Source organism: Rhinolophus sinicus, chromosome X (assembly GCF_036562045.2).
Source record: "Rhinolophus sinicus isolate RSC01 chromosome X, ASM3656204v1, whole genome shotgun sequence".
Lineage (NCBI taxonomy): Eukaryota > Metazoa > Chordata > Mammalia > Chiroptera > Rhinolophidae > Rhinolophus > Rhinolophus sinicus.
The window spans coordinates 16,403,992-16,428,634 of record NC_133768.1 but is presented as its reverse complement, the minus strand read 5'-3'; the positions used below and the strand labels follow the sequence as shown (position 1 = coordinate 16,428,634).

At 38.3% G+C, this 24,643-nt stretch overlaps 1 protein-coding gene and 1 long non-coding RNA gene across 8 annotated transcripts in view; one reads left to right on the top strand and one right to left on the bottom strand.

Annotated features, from left to right (window-relative positions):
• Positions 1 to 14,258, bottom strand: part of CNKSR2 (connector enhancer of kinase suppressor of Ras 2) — a 284,901-nt gene extending 270,643 nt beyond the window's left edge. For all 7 annotated transcript variants that reach the window (XM_019755412.2, XM_019755413.2, XM_019755415.2 and 4 more), the window contains exon 1: positions 13,539 to 14,258. In XM_019755412.2, coding sequence (XP_019610971.1) covers positions 13,539 to 13,602 — 64 coding nt within the window. In that variant the 5' untranslated portion in view covers positions 13,603 to 14,258. The remainder of the gene's footprint in view (positions 1 to 13,538) is intronic.
• An 83-nt stretch (positions 14,259 to 14,341) lies between these two features.
• LOC141569718 (uncharacterized) overlaps positions 14,342 to 24,643 on the top strand; it is a 115,856-nt gene continuing 105,554 nt past the window's right edge. Inside the window, exon 1 of the long non-coding RNA XR_012493476.1 lies at positions 14,342 to 14,480. This is a non-coding gene — a long non-coding RNA (uncharacterized LOC141569718). The remainder of the gene's footprint in view (positions 14,481 to 24,643) is intronic.

The following is a 24,643-nucleotide window of genomic DNA, read 5'->3' as shown; positions in this document are numbered from 1 at the left end:
GAAAAACAATTTTAAAGTAACATATTGTAAACTAATCCATCTACATCAGTTTCTATTATCAGAAATAAATTAATGTTGAAAGCAATACAAAAAAACAAACAACCCAATGGAGAAATGGGCAGAGAACCTGAAGAGGTATTTCTCCAAAGAGGACATACAAATGGCAAATAGACATATGAAAAAATACTCAACATCACTAATCATCAGAGAAATGCAAATAAAAACCACAATGAGATATCACCTCACCCCAGTCAGAATGGCTATCATCAACAAGACAAATAGTAACAAGTGTTGGAGAGGCTGTGGAGAAAAAGGAACCCTCATACACTATTGGTGGGAATGCAGACTGGTGCAGCCACTATGGAAGGCAGTGTGGAGGTTCCTCAAAATATTAAAAATAGAATTACCATACAACTCAGCTACTCCTGGGTATCTACCCCAAAAATCTGAAAACATTTATCCATAAAGACACAAGTGCTCCAATGTTCATTGCAGCTTTGTTTATGGTGGCCAAGACATGGAAACAACCAAAATGTACTTCGATAGATAAATGGATAAAGAAGTTGTGGTATATATACACAATGGAATACTACTCTGCTATAAGATGAAACAGTGCCATTTGTGACAACATGGATGGATCTTGAGATTATGCTAAGCGAAATAAGTCAGACAGAAAACGCAGAGAACCATATGATTTCACTGATATGTGGTATATAAACCAAAACCAACAAGAGAACAAGACAAACAAATGAGAAACAAAAACTCATAGGCACAGACAATAGTTTAGTGGTTACCAGAGGGTAAGGGGGAGGCGGGTGGTAGATGAGGGTAAAAGGGATCAAGTATATGGTGATGGAAGGAGAACTGATTCTGGGTGGTGAACACACAATGTGATATATAGATGATGTAATACAGAATTGTACACCTGAAATCTATGTAACTTTATTTACAATTGTCACTCCAATAAACTTTAATTAAAAAAAGAAAGCAATTATATGTACATGAGTATGATGCACACACACACACTCTACATGCAAAACATTTAAAAGACCACTCACATTTTAATGTATTAGGTTTTTACCAAATCTTAATAGAAACTTTGGAGCATCAGTAAACTCAGTTATCTGTGTGTCTGTCTCAGGTGAGAAAATATTTCCTTGAAACAATAAATTAGACACATCTTAAAATGAATATTGATGGAGATTCATGGTGTTGCCATATTTAGAAGTCTACGTCTTACCAGACTGCTTATTAACACAGGATGTCAACAATTATTTCAAGGAAAGAAATGAAATTCTCAAAAACATCCTCAAACAAAATTAATTTTAATTCATATGGATTTTAAAAGACAATGAGTACTTTAAGAGAGAAAAAGTGCTTTACATAATCAAATGGACAATGCTAAGGCAACTTCAAAACAGTTAATTACCACAGTTCACAGTTGTTTTTTTAATGTCTATTGTCCTGGGTATTGTGGTACCTTTCATAAAAAGTGAGACTTCAAATCATTCTTTCCCCAAGCAAAGAACAATTTCAGTTGTTTTCAAATATTTTAAAACTTCCAGTCTAAAGGAAACTCATCTCAATTCTATTAAAGGAAAACAAGGAAAAATGAAAAATATAATCTTGGTGTTTTTACTCTGAATGAACCCTCCTTTAAGTTCCTAAATACATGCTAGAATATACCATATATTTTAGACACACATGCAAAACCATGTGTATCATTTTAAAATACAATGTAGATGGAATTGCACCTTTCATTACCATTTTACAGTACTCAGCTGATCAAACATCTCTAACTCAACTTAACCATTCCATATTTTGCATTGATTTCACAATCGTTTTTTGAGTTATTATGATTAAATTTTCTCTAGCACTTAAGTTCCTTTTTTGACTCACTATGCTATCGTATCATATCACAATTTGGTCTATGATAAAAGAGCTTACAAAACAAAACAATTTGGGGGGGAAATTACCATTTAGTAGGTAGGTTAGGGTTTCAAAGCTATAGGAATACACTGAATGAAGTCTGTTCAATGAAATGCAGAAATGCTGCTAGCAATGCTAACTATTGCTAAGTAAATTTGAACAAAAGAATACAACAAAATCCATTATTTCTACTAAAACATAAAGCTTTTTATGGACATCTATTGTCAGGCACCATGTACTTTCATTAACAATCCTCTTAGAACAAAACATATCAGCCCTGGGTTGGTGATAGTGGCAGTGGTCTGAAGTAGATCTTTTGTCTAATTCTAGACTAAGTGGAGGAGAGCATTAAACTCCTGCAGTTCACATCAAAATAAGAAAGTTGTCACCAAGATTACAATTTATATGTGGCATTTTTGTCACTGGCTAAAGTCCTATTTGAGTAAAAACACCTCACCATACACACACACACACACACACACACACACACACACACACACACACGTCTTTAGAGGCCAAAAGGACCCAAGAACCATAACCCACCTTACCACCCACTAGAGAAGGTAAGTCTGATGGAGAGGACATCCACATCTTTGAAAGCAGTCCTAGGATTCCTCTCATTTCACATCTACCGCTGGTAGAAAAGCTAGGGGGAAACATTATATATTTTGGAACCAGTTATAAATCTATTCAAAGCATGCTTCTCCAACCTACTGTTTATTCGTTCTTCAAATTATTAAACACCTGCTCAGAAACATTTGGGTATATAGGATAAGTCATCCAATGTTTCTAAACAAATTTTCTTCATCTGTAAAACGAAAAATTCCAACCTTTCAGGGCCAAGATAGGCATAAGATAATACAGGGAAAGCACCTAGCACAGTACATGGTTATGTAGTAAGCACTCAATAAATATTATCTATGATTAGTTCTGCCTCTGAAGATTGACAACAGAATGCAATGTCTTCCTTAATTAAAAAAAAAAAAAAGCTGAAACTTATAATGCATCTATTATGTACCAGGCATTATTTTAAGCATATAATCCTATGAGGCAGGTAATATCATCACCCCTATTTTACAAAAATGTAGAAACCTGGTGAGTTACTTAAACTCTCCCTCGCTAAGATCACACCGCTAGGAACTAATGAAGCCTGGATATAACTAATCCAGGCATCTGATTCCAAAGTGCTTTTCACTATATACTGTATGGTGCCAATTTTTAAAGGGTAGAAAATTCAGAAAAAAAATTTTGAAGTCAAGTTTGTAGATAATTACATACAAATCTGAACTGTTGGCATCAGTGTTGCATTAAATCCAATCCACTAGGGAAAAAAACAACGAGTTGATGTCCAACCTAATTCCATTACTGAACAACTGCACAATCTCTGTTGAGCTGCTTAACTTCTCTGTACCTTACCTGTAAAAGGCTGTTAATAACAGTTCCTTATCTCATTTTTATGGATTACTAATAACAGATGTGAAATGTATGAGACATTTCCAACTTGGGTGAATGAAAAGAACCAAGCTGTATTGTAGAATGTTTGTGAAAATATTCCAAAAAATCAAAAACCATTATTCTAAGTGTGCAGAAATTCTAACTGAAAATACAACTCATTTCTAGCTAGCACATTTACAGCATGGAAATAGCTTCTAGCAAAGTACAGTACTTGAAAACACCACATCCTTCTGGGTCAAACAAATTCTTTCCAATCTTGTTTGCATTATTAGATTGATCAGCAAACCCTTCCTTCATATATTAAGAGTACATTTCAATAGAAGCCTACTGAAATTCTCACAAATCCCAAATAAACAGGATCTGAATTGACTTGTTTTTACCATAAGTATACTTAAAGCATGATGTCTAGGGACAGACTAGAAAGAAAAGTTATGTAACCTTAAATATTCCATAGAACAAACCTCTGTGTGTGTGACAATTCAAATGTCAAACTGAAAGCCTCTGTTCTGACAGCTAGAAAGCAAGGGAGCAGTCTTCAACCGTGTTTCCCCGAAAATAAGACCTAACCAGAAAATAAGCCCTAGCATGATTTTTCAGGATGACATCCCCTGAACATAAGCCCTAATGCGATTTTTGGAGCAAAAATTAATATAAGACCGGGTCTTATGTTCAGGGAAACACGGTAGATGAGAAAACCTTGTGCCACTGATTTAATGCAACACTGATGCCAACAGAGACTGCCACAAAACTCACACCACGGCACCATATGGAGGGAAATGAGAAAGAGGCAGCACTTAGCCCTGCCATCCACATTGACTCTACACCACATTGAACTTGGTCTGCACGTAGGCTCCAGCAAGGAGAGAAGAAAACTAGCAACTGGACTGCATGTATGTTTTGAGCATCATTAGCAAAAACTTTACAACACTTTTTATATGGTTTCAATAGTCCAGTGGTTTGTTTTGAAAGCCAAATATAAATGTACTACATAAAATTAAAATGTGAATTTTCTGCTCAACCAGGAAAAAAAATAAATTCCCATATACACATATAAAACAAACTAAAATTATAACAACAATTCTGCTAATGTTGTTGAAATTCACCCACCACCATAATTACTTAAGGCCAGTATTTTAAAGGTTTTTATTAATAAATTACATTATCGTCTTACAGCTTGCTAGAAAATAGATTCTTTCATAATCTTTGGTAAAGAAGTTGAAAAAACTAAAATCCAGGATCTAAGGCAGCCTTCTACTGATTTGTTGAAGATATTACTTGAGAAAACATAATGCAAGCCCGTATTAAAAATAGCAGATGTAGCTGAAACAAAATTAAAAGTTCAAAGAGACCCCCCCCCAAAAAAAACTTGGGCAATACTTTAAAAGCAACTAACAATGTGGTTTCTTCTTATCTATCATGTAATCAGAAGAACATCTAACCCACTTAATAAAACTAATTTTCAAAAATATTAATATCAAGTAAATATAAAACAGACAAGTATGCTATACTTAATATTAATTATGTAACAATGTTTTTATCATGGCAAATTATAATACATTAATGCCATTGTGAGTTTTCATTTAATACATTTTAGTTCTTAAAACAATTTTGTTGTGACAAAATATTCAACAGATGAACACAGAAAACTAAAACAGCAGTATTATTGTAAAATTTAAAATTCAATGATTTTATGCATATACCCATAACTCTTTGTTTCCTGACATTACCAGAGTAAGATTAAGACAATGAAAACTTCTATTAGAATTAATAATTGTAATTTAAATTGAACAAGAAACTAAATACATCTTTAAAATAAAGTTCATGTTTAATAGATATTTGTAATTCAAATCAGGGCACAATTGCAATGCACGCTTTTGCAGTACTCACTAGAGTATTTAAGACTGAAGGTACTGTTTTACGAAGAGTTAACAGACTAGAATACCTACGTCAAGGACTTAAAAATTTCACTTATTCTAATTTATATTTTAACCATTCTAAATTTGGGGGGAGGGCATGCTTTATTAGAAAAATATCTATAACTTGCCTACTAGTTACTATCCAGAAGCATGTAATTCACAAAAACCCCTCACAAGGCACCTGTCGTCAACAAGTTATGTTTTACAATAACTCTCTACATAGGTTCTTAACAAGTACCCTTAAAAAAATTAGTTCAAACAAACTGATACTATGGTTTTTAAAATTAAAATGTATTTTCTAAAATCAGAGGGAGAGATGGAAAATTATACAAGAAATGCTGATTTAAAAGGCAACTTTAAATATCTTAATTTTACTCCCATTACTAAAAATGTAAAGTCAACATTAAACATAATAAAAAAGATAATGGTTCTCGTTAAGCTAATGGGCTGTTTTTCCATTTTATTCTCCATATTAACAAATAAAGGGTATTTTCTTCTCACAAGAGAAAAATACATTTTAATATCTTATATGAACTTTTTTACTTTTATAAGAGGACAAACTTAAGGTATTTTATCAATTTCACTCCACCATGCGTTCTAAAATATATAGAGTTCTTTTAAAAACACCAAAATGAAGAAATTGAAAAATTTGTATGAAAGAAAATAAATGCCTAAGAAAAGGGATAGATTTTAATTTTTAAAGTAATAAAGTGGGCTCCATAGCTCAGTGGTTAGAGCACTGATCTTGTAATGTTTGCCTCTTGTGTTGGCCTATTAAATGATATCAACACATAATATTTATGGTATGTTTATAATATTTATAGCATAAACGCAGAAGTGTTATGGATTAATTGAAATTATTAATATTTCTTAACAAAATGAATCTAAACCACGATTTAGATGATTGAATTGGCTGGAACAACACAGCTATGAAAAATGGATACAGCAATCCTACTTCCACTGTATTGTGGCACACAATATACAACTTGGCACTGGAGTATCCATTAGAGCATTATAAGGGATTTTACGTGCATTGTCATTTAGGAAAGCAGATTTGCTGACAGACCAGAAATCTGTGAATAAATGTACTTGTTCCTTCACTGAACAAATATTTCTTGAGCCCCTACTTTTCACCATATACCTTCTTTTGCCTTATTATGCAAAAAAGATGGGGTCTCTCCCCTCATCAAATAACCATACAAATTAATGTAAAAATAAAACTGGTAAACAGGATAAAGATATAACATGGTACCAGGAAAGCATATAACTGAGGATTTGATGTGACTCAGGGATTTGAGAAGGCTTTTCTGAGGCAGTGGAGAGGAGGCTTGAGATCTGAAGGATGAGGAGGACTTAACTGGGTAAAAACCAAAGGTAAGAGAGAACGTATTAAGTGCAAAGGTCCAGCGCTGGGCAAACAGGACTGAAAGAAGGCCAGTGTAGCTTACCTCACAGGCAAAAGCCAAACCTTCAAGGGTCATATCGGCCATTTTAAGGACTTTGATCTTTATCCTAAAAACAGTGAGAAGCCATTAAATTTTTAAAGTTAATGCAGGTGAAAAGTGAAAGAACAGGATCAGATCAGAATCATTCTCAAGCAGTTCATCCTGACTACAGGTTTATGGATCAAACAAATAAATATAAGTAAAATGCTCTAATTATCCTGACCTTGACTGAAATGATACCTTGCCCCTTTCAATAGAAGAAAAAGAGGAAGCATAGTACATTAATATTACCTTTTCTAAACCCAGTCACTACTTCTCAAACTTTTCCACTGATGTGTCCATAATCCTGAAGGGACTCATAACCCTGGGAGGTCAGGGAAATGCAGCTTTAAACAGCCTGCTGCAAGCCTGAAATTCCTGTTAAGTGTCTGGCCTCATCTTAAAAATCATGCCAATTTTGCTTTCTACACCATGAATATAATATCTACGGTGTTTCCCTAAAAATAAGACCGGGTCTTATACCATATTTCCCCATAAATAGACCGGGTCTTATATTAATTTTTGCTCCGAAAGACGCATTAGAGAGTATTTTCTGGGGATGTCTTTATTTTTTTCATGTACAACAATCTACATTTATTCAAATACAGTCATGTCATCTTCTCTGGAACATCGTCATAATGTACTAAATGGCATCCGTCTGGCTGCTGATCTTAACTGGGGCTTATTTTTGGGGTAGGTCTTATTTTCGGGGAAATACAGTATGTCTGTTTTAATATAATGTTTTAAAATACTTAGCAAAAATCAACTCTGGCTTCTTTTGATGAATTGGCTTCCACAACCACAGAAATGTACACTTTTAGGGAGGACGGGCCTAAGCTATGTATGAAAAATATGAATTTACTCACTGAATGTTATTCAACACCATGATCCCAGATTGAAGACTACGTTTTCTGTTCTTTAGCCAGACACTAAACCATGACAAAAATCATGAAAAATAAAAAGCTTTACACTCCATTTTTTTCAAATTACTTACTTTCCCTTCCCCCTCTTCCTTTAAAATTAGTATAGATGATCCATACTTCTAGTACTCTATAGAAGCTAATCCATCTTTCATAATAAGCCTTATGTGTGAGGTGCTATAGAGAAGTCACATAAAAGGCTAAAACAGTCATTAAGAACAAATAAAGTCCTAATCTAAGGTCACTCTGCTGTAAATAAAAATTATAATTTAGCATTGCTTTAAGAACATCAATATTTAAAAGCCTACCTTCATTCTTCATATAAGAATTTGGATCAGTAAAACTATAAATATCCAGCAACATAATGTTAACAATGTAATTAATCTTCAAAACTCATTTTAACATTATTTCCAAATTATTCCTGAGAAACAGATTTGAAACAGCTGTACCGATTCAATACACATTCTTTGTGGGCTTATTTTTGGCAGCATAAGTTTTATAATGTGGTATTTATTTAAACTCAGGACATGATGAGTTTTATTGTCTTTGTGAAATGCAGATTTGTTCTTGTACTTTTATGCCACCTACTCAAGGCTCCTCCCTCAATTTCCCTCTACTGCCCACCTCTCTCCTTCAACCAAACAAACCTAGACACAACCCCTCTGGTTAACCACCCCTTCACAACCCTAGAGTCGCTTGCTGTGCCTCTACATTTAGAATACATCCCTTTTAGAATATGCCTTAATTAAATTGCTTAAATAGTTGTTAAAACCACACCTTCCCCATGGATTCGTTCCTGACTTACTAAAATCATCATCATCTCTTTCCATTGGTGCTTGTATACATAATGCAAACTTAAAATTTACCAAATGTATTAGTTGGTACCTGTCTCTGTCTTGGCATAGGTGTCAATGTCACTGCTGTCCCCTACAGAGACTAATTTCCCCAAAGCGGGGAATATTTTAAACAATACATTAAGACATATTCCATGCAAAAGTACTGAGTAAATAATATCTAAGGAGTAGGATACATATATAAATACACTCTTTTTTTCGAATCAGCACTAAATCATGAGTGTTAACTTAAGGGGCAAATGTTAATGACACTATAAATAAAATGATGTTTCGTGTGAACTAAACTCTACATGTAATTGAAAAAGGCAAATTTCTTCTCTGTGTAAAATGACAATTCCCATTCCAAAAATGTCAAATTCAAAGTAGGTGATTATTGGTGACTGTCTTGTCACATTGCAACTGAGAAGAAAACCAAATTTTTCAAAAGGAAGTGATAGGATCAAGTTGATCATTTAACATATTTTTTTTCTTGCAGTATATACTTCTCAAGTTCCTGTCAGAATTATTTCTGATTTCTCTCTCAAGACAGTATAACTGAAAATTCTGTCATTTTCTTCATCTAATTAAGATATATGTCAACCTCAGCTCTGGGTCCTATGAGGGGGAAAAATTACTAAAAAGCATTGTACCTGTCAAAAGTTCATTACCTTATCAGATACATTCTCTTTTATAGTATTTAAGTTTTATACTAAATAGACCTTATTTCATCACTGCATTGTCCTCTTTTGTAGGGTTGTATGCAAAATGTTGATTTTATCTTCATTTTTTATACCTAAAATAATGTATTTCATTTTTATCCCCAAGATGGCTGAGTCATCAGGACAGAAATCAAGAGTCAGTGAATGCTTCTTAAAGAAAATTGTTTATAGTACACAGGAAAGATCAGAGCAATTAATTGTGGGATAGTTGAGAAGACGCTATCTTAAAATTTTAGATAATTTTAAGAATCACAATAATACAAGAGTGGATTAGCTCTGTGACAAGAGCTAAGTCATAGAGACCATAAGAAAACAGCAGCAATGCAGGGCCTGTTGGTTGACTTGGAAAACAATATTCCTTTTTATTTGATCCAGAAAGGGATTAAGATCACTGGGAAAATGTCGAGAAGGGAGCTGGTCCCGGCAAATAACTTTATCTTAGTCATGTGCATATTCTGAAAGAGTTTCAAAGTTGGAAAAGGTATGAGAAGAAAAGTGGAATTATTGGGGTGACATGTACAAAGAAAATTAGTAATAAAATTAATAATAGGAGGCCTAAAGTGTTCAGAGGTTCTTGCTATATTTCAGCGGGCAAAAATGTAGACTCAAACAACTGCAGATTACGAAGTATTTCCAGGCCCTGCAAGTGAACAGATAGGAACTGAGAAATAATTTTAGAGTAACAGACTGAGCAAAAATTAGAAAGTTATTGGCATACTTTTCTATCTAGTTTTTTCCAATAACTGCTTTGCTTTTATTTACTGTAAAAAGGTTTACATCTTAAAATTTTGTCAAAGCTACAAGCAGACTGAATGCAATTTCCAACTGGAAAAAAGTTGGTTTCAAATGCTAAATGATTTTGATTTTCTCAAAAAACATTTTTAAAAAATTAATTTTTAAAATTAATTTTGAAGGTCAATAAGATATTTCCAAATAGCCTGAAGTATGATCAGGATAATCTTGAACATAACTGCTTATTTTACTGACACATGAGGAATTCACATATTTCTTTTTTCTTAATTAAAGTTTATTGGGATGACAATTGTTAGCAAAGTTACAAAGATTTCAGGTGTACAATTCTGTATTACATCATCCATATATCACATTGTGTATTCACCACCCAGAGTCAGTTCTCGTTCCATCACCATATATGGAGTTCACATATTTACTGGAACTAACACTGACACTGTGTCAAATCAAATTTTTATTGTCAGCAGAAAATTCAGTGCGTATTGTGTTTTATAAATAGTGGAGTTGGGGTGAGTAAAAAAATGCAAGTATTTCCTTATGTGTTTACCAATAATTAATATAAAAATTTAATATTTGTGTCTCCCTCAAATATATTTTCATAAAAAGTAACAGATCAAAACGAGCTGCAATGTATAAATGGTCTTTCATAAATAATCTTGAATATATGCTACCAAAGCTTAATAATCTTGTCAGCCCAGATTTTTCCCCTTTATATCCCTCTCTGCTGATTGAATTTCTATACTACTATAAATTGTCTGGAAGCATATGTATATGGCCATGTTATTCTTATTGCTTAATGGTTCTTTTCCTATTTAGTAATGAGGAAAAAACCCCAGAAAGAGCATAAAGCATGCATCCTACTATATAGAGTTATAACTATTTATGATCGTGACTAACTGAAAGCATATGCTTTAACTGTTAAGGATGATGAAACTGTCACAATTAGGAGCATGCTTGGAGAACTCCCATATTGTTGCAGTTCAAACGTCCTGTTCATTCTTTGGTACTGCCTTTATAACACTATGCATTACACAACACTAAATCAGGTTTAGCCATTCCAAAGCTACAGCCTAAATTCATTTACATTTAAACATTTATGCATCTGAAGAAAGGGTGAAAAGTATTTTTTAAACGTGTTTTGTAAAATCCATTTGGAGAACAGTGAAGGGAGGGTAATATTAATTAGGTAACAGTATAAGTTACAAGTTGAGGAAATGTTCATTTCATCCAACTATTGTTTAAATTTTATTTTCTGATATCTCAAATTAAATTTATATGAAGATTATGGAAATTTCAGCAGTAAGCAGTTTGGAAGTTGAAATACACAGATAATAACATCAGTTATTCCCTTCCAAACTAATGTGTACAAAGATACACAAATTCCATTTTGGCTATATCATTGATCTTTTCAAATAACTCTAAAATGCGTCACTAACAGGTATGAAAATAGTAAGTTATTCAACTTAAATATAACAATCATTTAAATTCACAGCGAACGGTGTTAGCCCAACTTCAAAGAAGCTGCATTCTATGCTGGAGAGATTTTTTTAAAGGACTAGTGTACTGGAAAACTAGTAATATGTGTCAGAATATGTGTATCATCTGTCCTACTTGCTTCGGTAGACCTAAACTGTAGAAAGGGAAAACTGCAAGAATGTGCTGGGAGGGTGGGAGGTGAAGAAGATGGAGTATGCAGCACTCACTACAAGCATCATGGGAATTTGTCAGAGGTAGTCTCTGAAGGTAATCGGACTCCCAAGGAGCCAAGACAGCTTTTCTTTGAGAATTTCATTAGATTCAAACTAAAGCAACCTTTTAGGCAAATTCAAAGAAAGGGTTTTAATTAAGCATTCTTGCTTCTTGCATATACCCTGGCTCTTTCTTCCATGACTGAGAAACAGAGAAGACAAATGTTTCTCTGTCTGACAATCCAAGGGGGGGATTGGATTGGTGGGAATCTAGGAAAGCATTATTTCAATAGCAAATAAGAAAAGAGAAGAAGAAACAGAAAAGATGAGCCATTGCAGGACTTTGTCTTAGTCATGGCACCCATGGCACCTTAGCACAATGCACCGCACACGGGGGTGAGGGGCAAGTGATAAATAATGAATTCGATTTAATTCAATACACTCTCATTTGTACTGTGCTTTGCAGTTACAAAGCACTTTCCACATATTAGAAAAGAAAAACGAAATAAATGAGGGATAAAGGGGGCATGTAAGAAAACAGAAGGAAAGCAAACGGATAAAAGAAAATTCATAAGAATAAGAAAAAGCTGAAAAGGTATGGGAAAAGAATTAAAAAATGAGTTTCTCCTGTCGTTCTCAATTATTTCTAATCACCCCACCTTTCGTTCTAAAGCACCTGGATGTTGGAAAGTCTGCCTGCTAAGCAAGCCCTAAGAAGGGGCTTCCTCATGTCGGAAACGGTAAGCCTTTGGTCCCTGATGAATATACCTAGAGTTTTGTGCCTAGGAATAACTACGAGCAAAGCTTTAACATCTCCCAAGTGTGGCCAGAAATCCTTTATTCCGTGCCATCCCTGTCAGCATTCCCCAAATCTTAGGAATCTTGGGGACGGGAGGTGGGGGTGGAGTGGTCGTGAGGAGGGGGGGGTCCTCTACAGGCCCCTTCACTCAGACAACAGAGGGAGACAGTGAGGCAGGAAAACCAGGGACTAGAGAAAAAGCCCACGTTTGCGACTAGGAGAGCGAATGTAAGTATGGTTCTTAGAAATTGCCAGGGTAAAAAGGGGGAGAACCCTCAAGATGGAAGAAATGAGGGGGCATTTGAATGCGCATCACCTTACACCTGGCGTCGAGTTCCCAATAAAAAGCCTCAACCGGCCAGAAGAGGAGGGAGGCAAAAGACGCGCAGGGCTGCCCTGGAGGGAGCTCAGACACCGGTGCGGATGCTGTCCCAGGGGAAACATGTTTTCCTCTCCCTAAAGTAGCGCATCCCCAGCCCAACCTGGGGGGTAGGGGAAGCTCCCCAGATCCAAACTGGGGCGGGCGCCTCCTGACCCCATTATGTGGGCTTAAAAGTTGCCCGGAGAGTTGGCGCTGAAAAAGGCACCTGGCAGGGGCGGCCGCCGAAGGGGCGTCAGGTTTCCCAGGAACAAAGGGGCCGAGGAAAGGGCACCAGCGGAGCAGGTCCCTGGGGGATCCTCCCTGACCGGAGAGGCAAGAGACGTGGCACGTCCTACCGGCCTGGGGGCGCCAAGGGGGAACCGGTAAGCGGGCAAGATGCGCCTTAATTCCGCCACCCCACTGCCAGTCTCCTATCCTCCCGCGCTCTCCGCGCCCCTCTCCGGCTGGGGAGCCACCCGCTGGAGACAATAGGAGACAGGGATCCCAAGCCCCGGCCAGCCCCGGACGACCCCCGGTACCCCGCCCCCCTCCCCGCCGCGCACCACGATCAGCCGGCGGAAGCCTCAGCCCCGGCGGGCTCCCCTTCCCTCCCGCGCGCTGGGACCCCGCGCGCTGGGACCCCACGCCCCAGGGCCGCCTCACCCTCCGCACAGTGGGCATTACCTTTCATCCAGTCCACTACTTGACTCGGAGACCATTTGCTCACCGGTTCCATGATCAGAGCCATGGGCACGGGCTCGGTTCCGCGCGGGGCGCGAAGCTCCGACACAAAACGAACTCAGCAGCCCGAGCCGCGCTCAGGTGGGGTCCCTCACTGGCCGCTGCCTCGCTGGACCCGCGGCGCGGAGAAAGCGGCTTTTGTGTGTCGGGTCTCGCGGCTACAATGTCTCTAAGCACACGGCCGGCAGCAGCGGTGGGAGCGGTGACGGGGAGCGAAACGCGTTGGGGTCGCGGCTCCACTCGATCACCGCTGAGGCTGCGGCTGCTGTGGTTGCTCTGCCACTTCGCTCGGGTCTCCGTCCCTCCGAGGCTTCAGTTCATGGCTTGCATTGCCGAGGGTCGCGGCGCTTGAGGGAAGGAGCCTCCGCCGCACGCCCGCAGCCAACTTGCCCGGTTGCCTCGCGCGCGGGAGTGAAGCCGCGGCACGACAAGCTGCCGGGCGGAAATGACGAGGGGCCTCCTGCCACCCAAAATATCTCTCCGCAGCCCTCGGGTGCGAGGCGCGCGCTCCACGAGCCCCCCGCCCGCTCGCGGCCGCGCGGTCCCGCCCCCGGGGCCGACGGCAGGCGCGTGAGGCGCGTGCGCGTGCGCGCGCCGGCACGAGGCCCCAGTCGGGGGTCTGCCTGTCAGTTAGGCAGGTGCCGGCAGCCCGCCGCCTCACGTTCCCGCCCCACCGGCCGCCCCGGGACAGGGGCGCGCGAGGAGCGCGTGCGCGGCAACGGCGGCGGCGGCGGCGGCGGCGGCGGTGCGAGCCTCAGCCCGGGTCAGTCAGTCAGTCAGGTGCTGGCAGCTGGAGCGCGGCCCGGAAGGGCCTCGGAGCGATCGCAGCGGCGGTGGGACGGTCCGCCCACCAGTTGAACGCTAACTGCTGAGGCGGCTGAGGAGGTACCTGCGGCCCCGCCGCCGAGGGGAGGGGGACCCCGCTGAGCGCGGGGTTACCGCAGGAGCCCGGGCTTTCCTCGCTCCTGCCCGCCCCGCTGCTGAGTGGGCTCCCGAGGTGATTCCCGAACCCCGCACACGCCTGCGGAGACGGAGGCGTGGAATGCCGCGGACTGGAACCGGGCTCCGCCAGCCCAAAACGCAGCGATGACGAGGCAGGAGGGCCAGTGCTGTGGGGCCGCCCCCAGTGGTGCGCTGTGCCCGGGACCTGCAAGTGCGGTGGTGGTGATACCGAGACAGGTCGGGCCCACGTGCCTTTTGAGGGGCTCTGTGTTGGATTTTCGGCCAACTCCTCCAACGCTGTGAGCGCCCACTACCTATTTTAGAGGATGTCCCTTTGTTTTCAGATATTCTTATATTAGAACTGAAGGGGAACACTGGAATTGTAAACATGATTCTTCAGAACTCATGTTCTTCAGAAACCTTACACAAGCTACTATGCAGCCCTTAGTAAGACAGTTCGCCTAATGAGGCTTCACTTTAAACCACAAATAATCCTAGAAAGTATAGATGCAAACACTCTACCACCATTATAGGTGTTTTCTCTTTGTCATTCTTAAACAGCTCTGTTGAGTAAAAGAAAAACTCATTTTTATAACCATTTCAATAATGTCAATAGGTTTTGCCAGCTCCTGCAGTAACCCATTTTCTCTAGTTCAATTGCATAAGATGCACAACTGCCACTTTTCTTATGAGTTGACATCCCTCCACCCTCCTCCCCACACACAAAGAGCTGAAACAACAGTAGTTAAAATATTTTGATGTTTTCAGGCTAGTGATACAAACCAAGTAAAACTTAAGATGGCCTGTCTGTAGACGTGTTTATTTTTCTAATAATCCAAACTTAAAAGTATATGGGAAATTCTGGAAAGAAATTTAGAAGATTATCTCGTAGACAAATCTATGCTCAGATACAGGTATAGCACCTTTCATAATCCAGATTATGGTTGTGATTTACAATTTTTTCTTAGCTAACCAGGTGTAAAAGGTATTTTGGAGTGCTTACATTCCAATTGAGTCTCAGAACATTGCATCAGTATTTCTAGAAAAGATCATTTCCAGCATCAGTAATCTATGAAGTAGCTTTATATTCAGAAACGTAATGGAATGGATGCCTTGTGAATCGTTAGAGGTTAGTCATAGGGAGATGTTTAAAGTAATTTTATCAAAATAATACTGCTAATAATAACAATGAATATTTATTGAGCACTTTGCTAAGTACATACATTTTCATCCTCAAAACAGCTCAATTATTAGATACATTTTATAGATGAGAAAAACCTTGGCAATCACATTTACTTCCTATCCCCAGGGCCTATTACACATAGTTCAATAAATGTTGAATAAGTTAATGAATAAGGCTTTAAGAGGTTAAGTAATCTGTCTGAGGTCATGACGCATTATTGTAATACCAAGTTAAGATGATTCCAGAATATGAGCTTTTAAAACTAGTAAGAAGGGTTTGTATCAGTGACACAAAAAGAACAGTACTTTGGAAGGGGAAGGCCCATTGAATGTAAACTGAATATGTCTCATCAGAAGTTAACTACAAAGGAAACCTAGAGTTATCATGAGTGTGCCTGAGGAGAACCTAACCAGCAGTGTAGGAAGTGAGCAAATTTGGCTGCAACACCAAACTGCATATCCTGACTGGGCTTGCGTGACAAGCAACTGGACTACATCATATTGCAAGCAAGTTTAAAGAGAGATGTTTGCATAATGAATAGAAAATCAATCAAAATAAATGCCAAAGACCAGGATGCAGTAAAAAAGATGTATTTCATGAAAAGATCAATGCCAAAGAAGATGGACAAAAAGATCCCAGAGAAAGAGGACTTTGAGGAAGACCCTACATCAGAATTAAGTTGTATATTTCTCCTCCTACATATATTACAGTAAGGAATTTATTTTGTCCAGTCACCTGAGATAACTTTAAAAAAATGATTCTAAGAACTAAGTGACTAAGCCGAAATGTGGGTGTGGAGTTCACCAAAGCTTTAGGTATTTGTCCTAAGTCCTCCTTGAGGTTTCCCCTACAAAACACACACAAAAAAATTCAAAAATTTGCCTTTGATTTTGACAATATAGTAGGCATTAATTATTTCACTCAATTCCTTCAGAACATAACTGGCTTTTCACTCTAATATTCTTGATTTGGGAAGAAGAAAAATAAAAGGATTAAATCATCATTGCCTTCACACTTTTATTTCTAACTCCAAATGACTCAGCTAAATCCTGTACTTTTCTTTCCACAACTTTTCAAATAATTTAGCTTTTATATACTTTGACTATTATTCAAAATGTTAATGTCTTCCCCCATTTTTGTAAGTATAGTATAGTGTGGTTATATGCAAACTTCAGCAGCTTTATTTTGCCTTCTCTTAATGCACAATACAATCTCAAAGATTGGTGGTATGCCATCATAAAATGCATATAAAAACATAACACACTAAATGACATGATGTCACACATACTTCAACTGTCTAGATACCAAAGCCAAACTGATTCTTTGGAAGCAGACTTGGATTCTTTTTGGAAGCAGGCAGAGGAGAAATATTAAATTAAGTTAATTGGAGACATAAAACTTGTGAGATGTTTGCAACCATATCAAAACAAATCACTTTAAATCATCTTTTAATTCAATTGTTACAGTTTTGTCCTTTTTATTCTCCCTCTAGATTTTAATAAAAAATTAAAATCTCTTGACCAAATTACTTCCAGTTAAGATTTTGTAGTATACATAATGAGTCTAATTACTTCAGATATGGAATTTACAAAGGTCCTTTGACTGGAATCTAGATGCTCAATGGATCTGACTCTTAGGGATTGGGTCAGATAGGGAAGGAGCCTTCCATTAGAAAAATGGCTTCAAGCCTTTGTCTCTTTGGAGCCAAAGACAGGAGTAAATAACATGAATGTTTCTTTTGGAGCTTCAAGCTGAATATCTCTAACCACATTTTCCAACCTAGGTTATTTTATAGGGGCTTTAATCTTCACTTCCCATTTCTTCTGCTAAGAAGCTTGCTATGCAAGAGACCTCAGACTTGCCATGAAAGACATTTTAATGTTTTTTTAGTTATTTAACATTTAGACAAAATGTCTTGCAGAGCCCTTTCTGGTGATTTTCCCAGTTTGCTTAAATGATGTTTCTTGCTATAGCTGTCTGTATAATTTTTAGATTTCTTGCTTTTTTAATGAGTAATATTTTACCATAAATTATTTTTCTCTTTTAACTTACATGTTTCAATGATTAGTGAGAAGTTACAACACAGAGAGAACAGCTATGAGGGTGATCAGTGTCCTAAAACAGGAAAGGATAGAAGCGCTCTTTTTTCTATTCAGTTTTGCCCAGACCTTTCCTATAAGTTCAAAAGTAGGTGTTCTATGATGGCACAAGTTGTATACCTTGTTCAGAAACATTAGTGAGGCAATTCTGATAAGACCAGTAGTGATAAAACACAACTTATTCTCAAGAACAATATATGAAACTTGCTCCAGAGAAAGCTTAGCAAAATGTTTGGAACGTTTTTTGCTTCCTTGCAGTGTAATTCAACTAACAGCTACTTACAGCTATGAATAAAGAACCAAAGCCTCTGATGTAACCAACCACCAGATAGCTATCTATGCCCGCAATAGTCAGAGAAGCAAATAGGAAGAGACCTTTAACTGTACATGGGCGTTCAGTGTGCTGCTCTGGGCCAAACCTCCCTTTAGATTATCAGGGAGCAGCACCCAGAGACTCTAATTAAATTAGTAGAATCCTTTCTTTGCTGTTCGGCCTCTAGTGTAAACTGTATTAACTCATGTCCTTTCCAGACCAAGATTCACAGCAATTTCTGGGTGAAGAGAAATTGCCTCAAGTCGAGGTTATCCCGACAGGGTATTTTTTTTTTTAAAATTTATTGGGGTGACAATTGTTAGTAAAATTACATAAATTTCAGGTGTACAATTCTCTATTACATCATCTATAAATCCCATTGTGTATTCACGACCCAGAGTCAGTTCTCCTTCCATCACCATATATTTGATCCCCCTTACCCTCATCTCCCACCCCCCATCCCCCTTACCCTCTGGTAACCACTAAACTATTGTCTGTGTCTATGAGTTTCTGTTTCTCATTTGTTTCTCTTGTTCTTTTGTTGTTTTTGGTTTATATACCACATATCAGTGAAATAATATGGTTCTCTTTTTTTTGTCTGACTTATTTCGCTTAGCATCATACTCTCAAGATCCATCCATGTTGTCACAAATGGTCCTATATCATCTTTTCTTACCGCCGAATAGTATTCCATTGTGTATATATACCACAACTTCTTTATCCATTCATCTATCGAAGGACATTTTGGTTGTTTCCATGTCTTGGCCACCAAAAACAAAGCTGCAATGAACATTGGAGCACATGTGTCTTTATGTATAAATGTTTTCAGATTTTTGGGGTAGATACCCAGGAGAGAGATTGCTGGGTCATGTGGTAATGCTATTCGTAATTTTTTGAGGAACCTCCACACTGCCTTCCATAGCGGCTGCACCAGTCTGCATTCCCACCAACAGTGTATGAGGGTCCCTTTTTCTCCACAGCCTCTCCAACACTTGTTACTATTTGTCTTGTTGATGATATGCATACTGACTGGGGTGAGGTGATATCTCATTGTGGTTTTTATTTGCATTTTTCTGATGATTAGCGATGTCGAGCATTTTTTCATATGACTATTTGCCATTTGTATGTCCTCTTTGGAGAAATATCTCTTCAGGTTATCTGCCCATTTTTCAATTGGGTTGTTTGTTTCTTTGTTGTTGAGTTTCATGAGTTCCTTGTATATTTTGGATATTAGCCCCTTATCAGAGGCACTGTTTGCAAAAATCTTCTCCCATTCAGTTGGTTGCCTCTTTATTTTGTCGATGGTTTCTTTTGCTGTGCAGAAGCTTTTAAGTTTCATATAGTCCCATTCGTTTATTTTAGCTTTTACTTCCATTGCCTTTGGAGTCAAATTCATAAAATGCTCTTTGAACCCAAGGTCCATAAGTTTAGTACCTATGTTTTCTTCTATGCAGTTTATTGTGTCAGGTCTTATGCTTAAGTCTTTGATCCATTTTGAATTAATTTTGGTACATGGTGACAGATAGCAGTCCAGTTTCATTCTTTTGCACGTGGCTATCCAATTCTCCCAGCACCATTTATTGAAGAGGCTGTCTTTCCTCCATTGTATGTTTTAGCTTCTTTGTCAAAAATTATCTGTCCATATTTATGTGGTTTTATTTCTGGGTTCTCAATTCTATTCCATTGGTCTATGTGTCTGTTTTTCTGCCAATACCATGCTGTTTTGATTATTGTAGCCCTGTAGTACAAGCTAAAGTCAGGAGTGTGATACCTCCAGTATTGTTCTTTTTCTTAAGATTGCTTTGGCTATTCAGGGTCTTTTGTGGTTCCAAACAAATCTGATGATTTTTGTTCTATTTCTTTAAAAATGCCATTGGGATTTTGATGGGGATTGCATTAAATCTGTATATTGCTTTGGGTAATATGGCCATTTTAACTATGTTGATTCTTCCAATCCATGAGCACGGAATGTCTTTCCATTTCTTTGTGTCTTCTTCAATTTCTTTCAAAAATGTCTTATAGTTTTCAGCATATAGGTCTTTCACATCCTTGGTTAAGTTTATTCCTAGGTATTTTATTCTTTCTGCTGCAATTGCAAAAGGAATTGTTTTTGTATTTCTTTTCTGAGATTTCATTGTTAGTATATAGGAATGCAATGGACTTTTGTACATTGATTTTGTAGCCAGCAACTTTACTGTATTCGTTGATTGTTTCTAATAGCTTTTTGGTGGAGTCTTTAGGGTTTTCTATATATAGCATCATGTCATCTGCAAAGAGTGATAATTTAACTTCTTCATTCCCAATTTGGATGCCTTTTATTTCTTTCTCTTGCCTGATTGCTCTGGCAAGGACTTTAACACTATGTTGAAAAGCAGAGGTGATAGGGGACAGCCCTGTCGTGTTCCTGAACGTAGAGCAAAGGGCTTCAGTTTTTCACCATTAATTATGAGATTAGCTGAGGGCTTGTCATATATGGCCTTTGTTATGTTGAGGTATTTTCCTTCCATACCTATTTTATTAAGTGTGTTAATCATAAATGGATGTTGTATCTTGTCAAATGCTTTTTCTGCATCAATTGATATAATCATATGATTTTTGTCCTTTATTTTGTTTATGTGATGTATCACATTGATGGATTCTTGGATGTTGAACCATCCTTGTGCCCCGGGATGAACCCCACTTGGTCGTGATGAATAATCTTTTTAATGCATTGTTGTATTCGATTTGCTAGAATTTTGTTTAGGATTTTTGCATCTGTATTCATCAGAGATATTGGTCTGTAGTTTTCTTTTTGTGTTGTCCTTACCAGGTTTTGGTATCAGGGTAATGTTGGCCTCATAAAATGAGTTAGGGAGTACTGTCTCTTCTTCAATTTTTGGAAGAGTTTGAGCAGGATTGGTATTAGATCCTCTTTGAAGGTTTGGTAGAATTCACTAGTGAAGCCATCTGGTCCCGGACTTTTGCTTTTGGGAAGGTTTTGGATGACTGATTCAATTTCGTTACTGGTGATCGGTCTGTTTAGATTTTCCAGTTCTTCATGGTTCAGCCTTGGAAGGCTATATGTTTCTAAGAACTTGTCCATTTCTTCTAGGTTATTGAATTTGGTGGCATATAGTCCTTCATAGTATTCTTGGATGATCCTTTGTATTTCTGTGGTGTCCGTGATAACTTCCCTTTTCATTTCTGATTTTGTTAATTAGTGTCTTCTCTCTTTTTATCTTAGTGAGTCTAGCCAAGGGTTTGTCAATTTTGTTAATCTTTTCAAAGAACCAGCTCTTTGTCACATTAATTTTTTCCATTGTCTTTTTGTTCTCTATTTCCTTTAGTTCTGCTCTGATTTTCATTATTTCCTTTCTTCCACTGACCTTGGGTTTCATTTGTTCTTCTTTTTCTAGTTCTTTAAGGTTTAATGTGAGGTTATTTTTGGGGATTTTTCTTGTTTCTTGAGATAGGCCTGTAATGATATAAATTTTCCTCTTAAAACTGCTTTTGCTGCATCCCCAAAATTTTAGTAGGATATAGTTTCATTCTCATTTGTTTCTATATACCTTTTGTTCTCTCCTCTAATTTCTTCTTTGACCCAGTCATTCTTTAAGAGTATGTTGCTTAATCTCTAATTATTTGTGTATTCCTGGTTTCTTTTTGTAGTTGATATCCAATTTCAAAGCCTTGTTATCAGAGAATATGCTTGGTATGATTTCAATCTTCTTAAATTTGCTGGGGCTGATTTTATGTCCCAATATATGGTCTATCCTTGAGAATGTTCCATGTACACTAGAAAAGAATGTATAGTCTGATGTTTTAGGATGAAGTGCTCTATATATGTCAATTATGTCCATTTCATCTAATGTGTCATTTAGGGCTGCTATTTCGTTATTTATTTTCTGTTTGGATGATCTATCCATAGCTGTCAATGATGTATTTAAGTCCCCTAGTATAATTGTGTTTTGGTCAATTTCTCCCTTTAGTTCTGTTAGTAGTTGCTTGGTATATTTGGTGCTCCCTGATTGGGGGCATAAATATTGATGACTGTTATGTCTTCTTGTTGTATAGTCCCTTTACCATTATGAAATGTCCATCTTTGTCTCTTGTTATCTTTTTCACCCTGAAGTCTGTTTCATCTGATATCATTATGGCTACACCTGATTTTCTCTGGGTACCATTTGCTTGGAGTGTCAATTTCCACCCTTTCACTTTGAGTCTATGCTTGTCCTTGTAGCTGAGATGTGTCTCTTGGAGACAGCATATGGTTGGGTTTAGTTTTTGATCCAATCTGCTACTCTGTGCCTTTTTATTGGTGAGTTCAGTCCATTTACATTTAGGGTGATTATTGATATGTGAGGATTTCCTGTCATTCTATCTTTAGTTTTCTGGTAAGGCTGTGTCTCCATTGTTTCTTTGCCTTTTGTTGTTGTCTATTATTTCTGTGTGGTGGTATTCTATGATGTTTCCTCTGTTTCTTCTTTTATTACAGTATATATTTCAGTTCTGGATTTTTTTTGAGTGGTTACCCTTAAGTTTATGTAAAAGAAAGTTTGATATTTAGAGTATTCCATTTTCTTCAGCACGCTTACTTTCTCCATTCCCATATTCCGGTTCAGGCCTTTACTCTCCCCCTTTTTGAGTTTTGGTTGCCACAAATTGTCCCTGTTGATGGTGGTCGAATAGCCTCCTTTAGTATTTCTTGTAGTGCAGGTCGTGTATTAGAAAATTCCTCAGCTTCTGTATGTCTGGAAAGGTCTTTATTCCTCCTTCATATCTAAAGGATATCTTTGCTGGATATATTATTCTTGGCTCATAATTTCTCTCTTTCAATAGTTTGAATATTTGGTTCCACCCCCTCCTGGCTTGTAGAGTTTCTGCTGAAAAATCTGATGATATTCTAATGGGCTTTCCTTTGTAGGTTACCGTCTTCTTTTCCCTGGCTGCCTTGAGGATTCTTTCTTTGTCGTTGATTTTTGACAGCTTCAAAACAATGTGCCTTGGAGAAGGCCTGTTGGGATTGAGGTAATTAGGTGTTCTATTTGCTTCTTGGATTCCAGTTTCCAGTTCTGTCCACTAGTTTGGGAAATTCTCATCAACAATTTGTTTCAATATATTCTCTATTCCCTTCTCTCTTTCTTCTCCTTCTAGTATGCCCATTATTCTTATATTGCTCTTTCTGATCGACACAGAATGTTCTGGTAGAGTTCTTTCATTTCTTTTAAGTCTCAAGTCTCTTTCTTCTTCCATCTGTGTAATTTCCAGGTTTCTGTCTTCGATGTCACTGATTCCTTCCTCCATCTGGTCATCTCTAGTACCTAAGCTGGTTATTTCATTTTAATTTCTTCTATTGAGTTATTAATCTCCAGAAATTCTATTTGGTTCTTTTAAAATTTCAATCTCTTTCGTAAAATGCTCATGTTGTTCTTTGATTGTGTTTCTGAGTTCATTAGACTGCCTTTCTGTGTTTTCTTGCATCTCGTTGAGTTTTTTCAGAACTGCAATCTTGAATTCTCTGTCATTTAACTCACGTATTTCCATATCTTTAAGTTTCTTTTCTGGAGACTTTTCACTTTCTTTCTGAGCTGTCTTGTTGCCTTGGTTATTCATGGCAATTACTGATTTATTATTTCTCTTCCTAGACATCTACAGGAGTGGCTTCTGCAACAGGTTGATAGGAAGAGGTCTTTCTTTTGTTTTCCATTACTTGTTGGTAGAATGTTTTATTTTCTCTCCGACTGCAGCCTTTTTTTTCTCTCTCGCACGGTAGTGCTATGTTTTCTTTGCACTATTCCAACTTCTCACACAATGGGGGCATTCTCTGGGAGACGGGCTTCTCCTCTGTTTATAGTTCGCCTGGGTCACAGGGTGCAGTGTCCGTGTGGGTATGCGGAGAGCTTTGAAGTTCCAAAGCTCTTCCTGCACCAGATTCAGAGCCCGTATGTTTCAGCAGTTCTGTTTACTCCTTCAGGGATCCGCCCAGATAGGTGGGGTCAGGGGCGGGGTGAGTTGTGAGAGGTGGCCCAGAGCAATGGCGGCGACCACCACCACAGCTAGTCCTGCTTCCACAGCTCCCTCCCCTTTGTCGGAACTAGTTGTGCTGCGAATCGGTGTCTGTGGTCCACAGTTCTCAGAACTGCAAATATTCTGTTCTTTTGATCTGACACGGTGTGGGGGCAGAGCCCCAGAAAGTAGTTTCCAGGCTCTCAGCCTCACATAGACAGGTGCTGGCTCAGGTAGTAAATGGCCATCAACTGTGATTGGATGGCCATCAGCTGTGGCTAGTTGGCCGTCAGCTGTAACCAGTGAGCCATTGGCCACTAATATAACTGCTGTGGCTAGGCTAGCAGAGAGAAGAATGGGGGCTGGCAAGGAGATGGTGGCTGGGCTGGCAAGCATGGATGGCGGTTTGCGGACAGTGTGGATCCAGCCTCCAGTGAGAGTATAGTGCCGCCAGAGAGAATATAGTGGTATGACTCCCCCATCTATGGCTCCATGGGTTATCCTTTTTGGCCTCACCATGTCCTTC